The 12,022-nt window shown below is 33.4% G+C and overlaps 2 protein-coding genes across 2 annotated transcripts; both read right to left on the reverse strand.

Moving 5' to 3' along the window:
* Positions 1 to 758: 758 nt before the first annotated feature.
* LOC143081026 (uncharacterized) lies at positions 759 to 2,532 on the reverse strand. Its single transcript, XM_076257261.1, has one exon. The coding sequence runs from the start codon at positions 2,463 to 2,465 to the stop codon at positions 759 to 761; it is 1,707 nt and encodes a 568-aa protein (XP_076113376.1). The 5' UTR covers positions 2,466 to 2,532.
* A 6,965-nt stretch (positions 2,533 to 9,497) lies between these two features.
* LOC143078314 (uncharacterized) lies at positions 9,498 to 11,260 on the reverse strand. Its single transcript, XM_076253208.1, has one exon. The coding sequence runs from the start codon at positions 11,237 to 11,239 to the stop codon at positions 9,530 to 9,532; it is 1,710 nt and encodes a 569-aa protein (XP_076109323.1). The 5' UTR covers positions 11,240 to 11,260; the 3' UTR covers positions 9,498 to 9,529.
* Between the last annotated feature and the right edge of the window lie 762 nt (positions 11,261 to 12,022).

Here is a 12,022-nt window from a genome sequence, read left to right on the forward strand (position 1 = left end):
TGAAGTTTTGTTTTGTGCATCATTAATTGATGGACACTTATTCTGTTCCAGATCTTCAGGCATTACAAAGAAGTTCGGATGAGAACAATTTTATTAAATTTAAAGGTTTGTAACACCAGAATGAAAAGCAAATTTGATCCGCAATTCATCATTACACACTATGTACCAAAAATTAGCTCAAGAATTGTGGCAGACAGAATATAAAGAATATCCGGACAAGTACAATTTTAATCAAATTATCCTTATCAAAGTGTCGTTATTACACCAGAAATCCGATCCCCATCAGAACAAAACCTCATCTGCTTGTTTGATCTCTATGCAATCATTTAAACAAACTTACAAAACAATCAACCCAGATCTACATGTCTGACACAAATCTATGGATAAGTATGTAGTTTTAATGAAATATTTAACCCCAAGGACCATACGAATCTTCCTACTTTGTAAAATCGCCAAATATTGCTGTACTATTTCGATAGAGGTATTTGGACATTGCTATCTTTTTGTTTCACTCAGGGAGTCAAAATCGGGAAGCTGACGAAACTGCGGTCAATTGAATATTAGAAGAGTATGGGGTATGCAGGTATTAATGCATGTTGTTTACCTAACTTCCACTAATCACTGATCATAGGAAAGTAAAATCGAGGTTAGCAGTAAGGAATAGAACATTTTCGAAAAACTTTCCTCCTACAATGGCGAACAAAAAAAAAAAAATGAAGTAGCAAAAATGTTTACATTTGTTTAATAGAACCTCTTTGTTAAGACATAGTAAAACTAATAACACACAGCTTTGATGTTTCTGGGGTTTTCGTGTCACTCGCACAACCAATGTATAAGTCATCATTATTATCGATATCAATACATAGTGAGTTTAAAATACCAACTGTTTTTAAAGAGAGCTTTTGTATAAGCTCCCCTTCACTGTCAATTATATGTAAATAATGCATGTCTGACACTACTAACTTGCCTACTTTGGAGACTACTAAATCTGATGGTGTAAAACTGCTATCCGTATCACTATTTCCTTCATAAATCCACTTGATAAGACCACCGGGGGACATTGCAATAATTCTTCCGTTTATTTTTTTAGAGATAATGTCGATAAGATAAACGCAATTGTTTTTGTCACTTTTTATTCTTGTTACATCTGTCAACATTTTTTTGTCTCCGAATCTTTTAATTTCAATTTTGTCATTAAAGTTGACAATGACTATTTTACGAGCACCTTTGTCGTTCGTTTTGAAGATTGGCCCATTATCTCGCAAACTAACATAGATATCACCTTTCGTACTGACATGTACAGCTCTTGGAAATAATGGCGAAAAAGAACGAAAGTGTTCAACTCCATCCTTTGTTGCTATATACATGTTGCAGTCAAGTTCTATTATCGTGAAAAGGAGATCTCCATTGACAGTTGGCGCCATATCGTAAATGTTATATTCTTTTTTGTCCTGTACTTTTTGTAAAAGCTGGAAATCGGTATGTATGGCGTATTTACGCGTCTCGAATGAATATCCGCTGCTGAGCCAGAGTTCTTTGCTTCTACTGTTAACACATAATTTAGAAATACGAGAGATTCCTACTGATAAAGATTTTTCTATCTTTATTGACATTTGTACACCACACTGCAAACATCCAAACAGCTTTGCAATTGTTTCGTTTTTGATGGTAACGATTTCAAAAGAAGGAAGTCTTGGAAAATCTTCCATCCTTATTTGGGCATCATCATTAACGGTGGAGAGCCATTTTTCAGTTTCTTTCATCGTTTCATGCAATAGCTCTACGTCACGAGCATTCCTTAAAATATCACTTAAGCATTCCCGTTTAACGGAAGACTTTTCAATGATGTTTGCAATGCCATCTCTTTTTTCTGTGATGAAATTATCAACTAATGCCATCCTCTCTTCCAGTTCTTCAATCATTGCTAACTTCTGGATTTTAATTTCTGCGATCAGTTGTTCTTCTTGTGTGATAATTTTATTCCTTATATCCTTGAAATGTTCTGTAATATCAATAAAGTATTTCTCTATTTTTTCCGATTCTTTCTGGTAAAACGGTAATATGAAATATTCGATCTGTGCGTCAAATGTTTTTATCTTTTCGATTTTGTTCTTAATAATTTCTTCTAGTTGTAAGAACTGATGCTTTTGGTGTGACTGAGACAAACATACTGGGCACACTAGCTTGTCACAACTTTGACAAAATATGCAGTAGGTCTGGTTGTCGTGAATTCTACATGGAACTCGTTTCGGTTTCAATGCACAAACAATTGGAGTGCCAATATCCTTCAATGGTATGATGCTGTGCGTCTCCGCCAATTTAAATTTCGGATGTATTTTATCAGTGCAAGTATCACACATTAATAGATCGCATGCAATGCATTTCCATCTAACGGTACTGCTACTTTCGCATAATTGACAAATAATCAAAGTCTGGGCTTCACTTTGTAACTTTGTATCAGTCATTTTCCTCTTGTTTATCAGTTGTTTTTGTGAATAATGTTGATTTTTCCCTTTTTCTGTTTTATTATCATTTAAGGAAGGAAGTGTTTGAGCGGCATCAGAACTCAAAAAGATATTTTCATATCAAATCAATTGTTACTAAAATATTTTATTTGTTCGAATATTCACATCGATTGCTTGCCTTCCTCATTTAACGGAAATTGACAATTGGTTTAAGGGTTTTTCAGTCAATCAATATGACAAATTATTCAACAAAAATAGACTATATGGACAAAGACCAACTATACCGCAAGAATGACCGACAGAGCTGTCAAAAATATAAAAAAAATGCGAGGTCTGTGAAAAGAGCAGTCTTTTAAAATGGAAATGTACAGATTGTCAGTTATCGATGTGCCTGTTGTGTACGGAAAATATTCATACAAAATTTAAACTCGCTGAGACACACAAAATTATTTCACTTACTGATTCTAGCGAACGGCTTAACCCCAATCATTGCCATATTCATCGAAATCAATTATATTGTATATTTTGTCAAAGTTGTAACCAATTAGTTTGTCCAACATGTTTGTCAGAGAACCATTCGCAGCATAGCTTAACAGATATTGAAGACATCGTAATAAAATCTATTTCACGGATTAAATGTTTAGAGGAACAAATTCAAAATGATGTAAAACCATTATGCAAGGAAACATTGCGTAAAATTAGTCATCTTCAGTCAGAAGAACACTATCGATTTCAGAGCATCATTAGTTCAATAAAGCGCCAAGAAGAAATATTGAGTGTCCTAATTATGCTCCATAAAGAGTTTTTGCTGACTAAAGTGCAACAGGAAGAAACAAAAACCAAAGACACACTTTTGCAGAAAAAGAAGACGTTTACGAACAATATTGATAAAATGCAACGAATGAAAATCTTTATTGACAACACATTTCAAGAACCAGGTGACGTCGATATCGATTATCTGCACACAGAGACAGATGAAATCATGAAATGGTTATCAACAGAAATGTCAAGTCCCAGTGAGCAAACAAACATGCCAATGCTTCCGATTTTTGAGTCTATGAACTTGAACAAATAGGTCGATTCCAAACTTGTTGGTTTCCAAAACTCAAGCATGGAATTTGATAAATCCTTCAGTTTGAGTCTTCCGAGTGTTACTCGAATGAAAATTATCAAATACAACGAAAAGATATATATTTGGACAGGTTGTAATGCTGCTAAAAAATTGAAAAACATTGCTTTCTAGCAAATTTAAGACTAGAACAAGAAATAAGTGAAAAGCAAGTATATGACATGTCAATTACATCATCAGGAAACTTACTGTTTACTTGTTCTAACGATACATGTTTGTATAAAGCGACAAATGAAGGGACAAGAAAACTAAAGTCGTTTGCATCGTTATTTTAAATGGGCGTTTGATGGACAGGTGGAAAAGAGATATCCGTTTACTCCATCGGATTTTGTGAAAACGAAAGTCAATAGCTTGGTTGTAGCCGACGTACGGAATAATCTTATATACATAGTTGGTTAAAATGGAACACTTTTTCAAATGATTGACACAACCAAGATTGGCTTGACTTTACCGTGTTGTGTTGATATTGACAAAGGCGATATACACTGGGTTGCATTTACTCCAACATGTAAATTTACAAAAACTACAGATATACATGTTTTTCGTTGCGATTCGATAATGTCGCCTTGTGACTGAAATCTAATTAAAGAGGCTATAGCTACGAATCAGACAAAATTTCAAAATACGATTTTTTTGTTATAAATATTAGTAAAAGCGGAATTTTGAAATAATATTTCAATATAAGCAGTCATTTTGGCCAAAATATGTCAAAATAAGCTAAAAAAACATTGCTGGTTAATTATTTGACTTGCATGTCAATAATTAACCTGATTGAAATGCATCCGTGTTAATATGACCCCTTATTTGGAATTTGATTTCTTATGTACTAGGCATGTTCAGCTTTTTAAGGAACGGAATGTCAACATTGAAAGTGCTTACATTGTCAGAACATTGTGACGTTGTCGCCTTTGTGATGCCGTTAACGACATAGAGAAAAAAAAACATAGCCGATATATCGGCTCTTTGCACTTACGGAGGAAACTCTAGAAGCCGATATATGGCATAAATACTGATAAATATAATTACGTTAATTTCGTGACAACTTACATTAAATAAAACATTTAAATTATATCAAAATACTACACTGATTGATTAAAATATATGCAAGACTCAGCTTCTTTATCTTGGTCATCCTGCTTACTGTGACATTGTATAGTGTGTCAGTATAGTTCAAAGCAGAACATGTATGTTCTGAATTCAGGTACTCACACGAACCTGTCCTGATTAGACATGTGGATACAACGATGCAATGATTCAAAAATATCCGAAACGGATATTCTAGAACGGTCAACCAACTCGTGATTGCGTCTGTAAAATAACTGAAATTGCAGTATACATTTTCAGGTGTGTACTTTGACTACTCATATTATTTGACGTATTTCTGCAGATAAAGATGAACCAAAAGCTGCTACTTACAAACCACAAGTATAACACTATGTATTAACTTTCTAAATTACAAATGAATCATCAGAAAATTCGTTTTTTTTTGCATCAAGTAAATGATCTACTACAAATGTGTCGGTTCTTCTGACTTCTGCTTCAAACGGCACTAACTGTTTTTTTTTCAAATAGTATAAGAACTCTCCGAAAGTAGGGTTAAATTATTCCATTGACAATAATGAGTTGTTTGCTCTGTATACTATGCTACCAAAAGATATTATCAAAGAGATGATTTCCTACGATGAATCTAGAAAAGCGCTTCTCACGCACGATATTTATAAAGTGTTATTTTCTTAAACTAGCACTGGGTGGATACCACTGCTGGTTGATATTTTCATTTTCTAGCATTGGATCGATACAACTAGCTGTGGCATTCACATGTTTAGGCTTAACGTTTTCGATTGAGGTAGATCCTTTAAAAAAGCGATTCGGTCGCGCGAGATTTGAGGGTATCATCAACTCAGTAGTCAGTACTTCGCTACCGACATGGTGAAAGATACTTTACTAAAATTGTCCGTTTATAAATTTTTAAATTATTAAGAAACTAAGGTTTCAACTCCCTCAGGCAAAGTTGGCTTTAGATGAATTTGGCTATTTATTTTAGGTATTTTTGATATATAGCTCTTCAACGGTTTTGGTATTTATACATCTTCGGATTGCAAATGTTTGGCTTTGAGCGTTCCTGATGAAGGTAAATCCAGAAAAGCGCTTCGGACGAAAGAAATTATTAAACGTTGTGTTTTCAATTTTTTATTTTAATATCTAGTGTTATTTTCATTTCCTGTTTGATAAAATGTGCATTCGATGAATACAGGAGTTACTTTATCTGTAACAGTGGTCACACATTTCTTTCAGTAATAAAACTTTCTCCAATACGACATACACACAAAATAATTAAAGCCATTTTGTTTGGTAATACTAATGTTCGTTCTGAAGATACAGTATACTGCAACGTGATTGGTATTATATATTGACTTAATGTGCCCTTCTTAACCATTATAAAGCAGATCTTTTCCATTACGTTTACGAATCACAGTATATGGCACAATTCACGAAGGTCCTAAAAATCACCTCTAGATTTGTATTTTTGACATAACCATAGACTATTTATTCACTATATATTAAAATTCTAGAATTTTTAGGACTTATCGCTTTGTCATTTTCTTTTGGTTTTATAGATTTTTTCTAATGTAATATATCTTAAAAATAACTGTATAATTAATATAAATGTATGCTCGGAAACGAACCCTTTAACTGGATTTATTAAAGTATTCGTATTCGTATTCGTGGTTTTCATACCCAAATTTACTAGTGATAAACTGGACTTCTTACTAACCTAATTAAGGAACGCAACACTAGATTAATCATTTCTATTCGCATTTTCAAATATATAATTTATGTTGAACAAACTTATGAACCGAAATTTCATTCATTACTTCATTCACTAAAAGACACTTTATAAAGATAAAGAATCAAATGAAACAGATAGTCAGTAAAATCCCCCCAGCCTGGCCTCTTGTGCCATCACAGATTGGATGAATGATATGCCTGTGTTTGATTTCTATTATTTGTGGTAGAGACAGTGTTCTATAAGGAGACAGAATGCTGGCATCACTTGTTACATGGGACATATATTTTGATAATTGTATAGGATACTAGATGGATGATTTATATTTTTTTAAATGAATGAAAATATTGCATGTGGTATAAATGAAGGAGATTGAACTCTACTGATGAATCATATAAGGAAGTTATGATGGCATACTTCATTTATTATATGTAGAATAAAAACATTTAATACATTAAAAATTAGTAGATACATTTAGAATTTATTTAATTTTACCATTACCTCTTTATGAACAAACACATCATTGATATCAGGATTGAAATTTTATGTTTGTGCCAGACATGCATTTCGTCTTCAAAGGACTCATCAGTGATGCTCGAATAAAAAAATGTTAAATATACAGATCAGTTAAATTTGGTGTGAATCTGTACAGTTTATGAGGTAGCTTAGCATATTTTTGATATTTGAACCCAACAGCAAAATGCAGCAGAATGCAAAACAGGAATGTCAATTCTGAAGCAACAACTGCTTAAACTATTTCTTTTATGCCTATCATCCTGGAAACTATGAAATTTAAAAAGCAAAAATAATCTGCAAGACAATATGTTTAAACAAGTTAACATTACATCATTATCATTTTTCTCATTATAGGAGATATTGCCCTGAATGACAATTTCTACCCTTTTTGCTATTTATAGTGTTTACCAAACAACTATAGGTTTTTGAAATTATTTGCAAACACTGGAAAAGTCATTTAAAACAAAAATAAACCTCAATATTGAGACATCCATGATTTTTGTAATTTTTTTAGAATTTCAGAATATGAATTGAATTGATATGTAGACTAAGTAACCTGTGTAATAACATCCCTTGATGTGTTGACTTAATGTCAGTTGATGACCTGTAGAAAATGACTTTATTTGATAAACAGATGAATTGATTTGTTTACCTGCCCATCTGATTTCTTGCTTACTTATTAAATTGTTGATATGTAGTGTAACACCAAATCGATTATTGGCTAAATGACATTAAGAAAGACACAGTTTCTGCTTCATGCAAAGGTCGTGTACAATATTGCTTTTATGCGTCTTTTAAGCAAAACAGTTATAGGGGCATTTAACAAATATGTCGCATCAGCACAGTATGGATCAGCCGGAACTACCCAAAGGAATACCATACTTGGACCATTTTGGTAGTCCACTGATCCAAGACCAATAAACCAACCAAAATCTAAAAAAGGTTAGTTAAATGACATGTCCTTTTGACTATGCTATCTCAAGGACTTCATAAGTACATGTTGTTTTAGAGCGACTAAAGATCAAAGGGACATTTCAACTCCGAAGTCGCAAATAAACTGAATAAGCAATGGCAGAAAAAGAAAAAGACCAAAACACAAACAAAAGTACAAAAAACACAACAACGAAAACTAAAAAATAAGCAACCCCACTAAAAACTTTGGGTGATCTTTGGTGCTCTGGTAGGGTAGGTAGATCCTGCTCCTCATGTGGAAATTATACAAGATAATTATATCTTAATGTATTTGTTTGTTCTGGGAATTTTGGAAAGTTTAGTTGATTGTCATATTTTAGTTTTAAGTAAATATTAGCTGCAACATACAAAACACATACGACACTGGATTCATTTCTCGAGAATAGTGTAGGAAATACAAGTGTATGCTTTGCTAAAATGGCTATAGTTTATTTAGTAAAAATAACCATCATTTCACTACAGATCTTGACCATAAAAGAGGGACGAAAGATACTAGAGGGACAGTCAAACTCATAAATCCAAAATAAATTGACAAAGCCATGGCTAAAATCTAAAAAGACGAATAATAGTACAAACGACACAACATAGAAAACTGAAGACGAAGCAACCTGAATCCCACCAAAAACTGGGGTTGATAATAATTCAATCCTAATCCGTAAAGCAGGAGTGACATTTCTTCGTGTTCATTCGTGTTCATTCTAATTATTAATTATTTTTTTAGTTTTCTTAACTTGATAATTGTGCGTATACAAAGTTTGCAATACTGTCAGGCAAAGTTTATCTTGTAGTTTTGACTGCTTTGCTTTGATGATCTTAAACACCTTTTATGCGTTTGTCTTAAATATTTTGGTGTTGATGACGGTTAATCCAGAAACTGCTTTTATTTGTTGAAGTTTTGTTTGGTGCATCATTAATTGGTGGACAATAATTCTGCTCCAGATCTGCAGTCATTACAAAGAAGTTCGGATGAGAACATTTTTAATAAATTCAAAGGTTTGTAATACCAGAATGAAAAGCATATTTAATCCGCAATTCATCATTACACACTATGTACCAAAAATTAGCTCAAGAATTGTGGCAGACAGAATATAAAAAAGTCCGGAAAAGTACAATTGTAATCAAATTCTCCTTATCAAAGGCTTTTAAGGGTTGTTATTACACCAGAAATCTGATCCCGGCCAAAACAAAAACATCACCTGCTTGTTTGATCTCTATGACATCATTTATACAAACTTACAAAAAAATCATCCCAGATCTACATGTCTGACACATATCTGTGGACAAGTATGTATTTTTAATGAAATGTTTAACCCCAAGAACCTCACGAATCTTCCACCTTAATAGAATCCCAAAATATTGCTGTACTATTCCGATAGAGGTATTGGCACATTGCTATCTTTTTGTTTTACGCAGGGAGTCAAAATCGGGAAGTTGACGAAACTGGGGTCAATCGAAGTTTCACTGTTTGGAGGAGTATGCAGGTATAAATGCACTCATGCTGTTTACCGAACTTCCACAAATCACTAATCCTAGAAAAGTAAATAGAGGTTAGCAGTAAGGAATAGACCATTTTCCAAAAACCTTCCTCTTACAAAAGGCGAACAGAAAATAAAAATGAAGTAGCAAAAATGTTGATATTCGTTTAATATAACCTCTTTGTTAAGACATGGTAAAACTAATAACATACAGCTTTGATGTGTCTGGGGTTTTCGTGTCACTCGCACAACCAATGTATAAGTTATCATTATTATGGATATCAATACACAGAGAGTCTAAAATACCCATAGTTATTAAAGAGAACTTTTGAATAAACTCCCCCGTACTGTCAATCATATGAAGCAATGAGTTGTGCATGTCTGACACTATCAATTTGCCCAAGTTGGTGACAACTAAATCTGATGGTGTAAAACTATCTGTATCAGTCTTTCCTTCATAAATCCACTTGGTTAGACCATCTGGGGACATTGCAATAATTCTTCCGTTTATTTTTTTCGATATAATGTCGATAAGATAAACGTAATTGTTGTTGTCACTTTTTATTCTTGTTACATCTGTCAACATTTTTTTGTCTCCAAATCTTTTAATTTCAATTCTATCGTTGAAGTTGATGATAGCCATTTTACGAGCACCTTTGTCATTCGTTTTGAAGATAGGACCCTGATCTCGCAAACTAATATAGATATCACCTTTCGTACTGACATGTACAGCTCTTGGAAATAATGGCGAAAAAGAATGAAAGTGTTCAATTCCATCCTTTGTTGATCTATACATGTTACAGTCAAGTTCTATTATCGTGAAAAGGAGATCTCCATTGACAGTTGGCGCCATATCGTTAATGTTATATTCCTTTTTGTCCTGTACTTTTTGTAAAAGCTGTAAATCGGTATGTATGGCGTATTTACGCGTCTCGAATGAATATCCGCTGCTAAGCCAGAATTCGTTGCCTCTACCGTTAACACATAGTTTAGAAATACGAGAGATTCCTATTGACAAAGATTTTTCTATTTTTGTTGACATTTGTAAACCACGCTGCAGACACCCAAACAGCTTTGCAATTGTTTCGTTTTTGATGGTAGCGAATTCAAAAGAAGGAAGTCTTGGAAAATCTTCAATCCTTACTTGGGCATCATCATTAACGGTGGAGAGCCATTTTTCAGTTTCTTTCATCGTTTCATGCAATAGCTCTACGTCACGAGCATTCCTTAAAATATCACTTAAGCATTCCCTTTTAACTGAAGAGTTTTCAATGATGTTTGCAATGCCAACGTTTTTTTCTGTGATGAAACTATCAACTAATGCCATCCTCTCTTCCAGTTCTTCAATCATTGCTAACTTCTGGATTTTAATTTCTGCGATCAGTTGTTCTTCTTGTGTGATAATTTTATTCCTTATATCCTTGAAATGTTCTGTAATATCAATAAAGTATTTCTCTATTTTTTCTGATTCTTTCTGGTAAAACGGTAATATGAAATATTCGATCTGTGCGTCAAATGTTTTTATCTTTTCGATTTTGTTCTTAAGAACGTCTTCTAGTTGTAAGAACTGATGCTTTCGGTGTGACTGAGACAAACATACTGGGCACACTAGCTTGTCACAACTTTGACAAAATATGCAGTAGGTCTGGTTGTCGTGAATTCTACATGGCACTCGTTTCGGTTTCATTACACTAACAATCGATGTACCAATATCCTGCAATGGTATGATGCTGTGCGTCTCCGCCAATTTGAATTTCGGATGTATTTTATCTGTGCAAGTATCACACATTAATAGATCGCATGCAATGCATTTCCATCTAACGGTACTGTTACTTTCGCATAATTGACAAATAATCAAAGTCTGAGCTTCACTCTGTAACTTTGCATCTGCCATTTTTCTCTTGTTTATCAATTGTTTTTGTGATCATTATTGATATATCCCGTTCTCAGTTTTTTTTCCAAATATATGGTTAAGGAAGGAAAAGCTTGAGTGGCCGGAATGTTTTTTTTTATTCTAAAATAATATATCGATTGCTTCCTCATTACATCGAAACGTATTTTAGGATTTTTGGTCCATAAGTCAATTGATATGTCAAATCATTCAACAAAAATAGACTATGTGGACAAAGATCTACCGCAAAAATGACCGACAGAGCTGACAAAAATATAAAAAAAATGCGAGGTTTGTGAAAAGAGCAGTCTTTTAAAATGGAAATGTACAGATTGTCAGTTATCGATGTGCCAGTTGTGTACGGAAAATATTCATACAAAATTTAAACTCGCTGAGACACACAAAATTATTTCACTTACAGATTCTAGCGAACGGCTTAACCCCAATCATTGCCATAGTCATCAAAATCAATTATATTGTATATTTTGTCAAAGTTGTGACAAATTAATTTGTCCAACATGTTTGTCAGAGAACCATTCGCAGCATAGCTTAACAGATTTTGAAGACATCGTTATAAAATCTATTTCACGGATTAAATTATTAGAGGAACAAATTCAAAATAATGTAAAACCATTATGCAAGGAAACATTGCGCAAAATTAGTCAACTTCAGTCAGAAGAACATTATCGATTTCAGAGCATCATTAGTTCAATAAAGCGCCAAGAAGAAATATTGACTGTGCAAATTATGCTCCATAAAGAGTTTTTGCTGACTAAAGTGCAACAG

The sequence above is a fragment of the Mytilus galloprovincialis genome, chromosome 6 (genome assembly GCF_965363235.1).
Source record: "Mytilus galloprovincialis chromosome 6, xbMytGall1.hap1.1, whole genome shotgun sequence".
Lineage (NCBI taxonomy): Eukaryota > Metazoa > Mollusca > Bivalvia > Mytilida > Mytilidae > Mytilus > Mytilus galloprovincialis.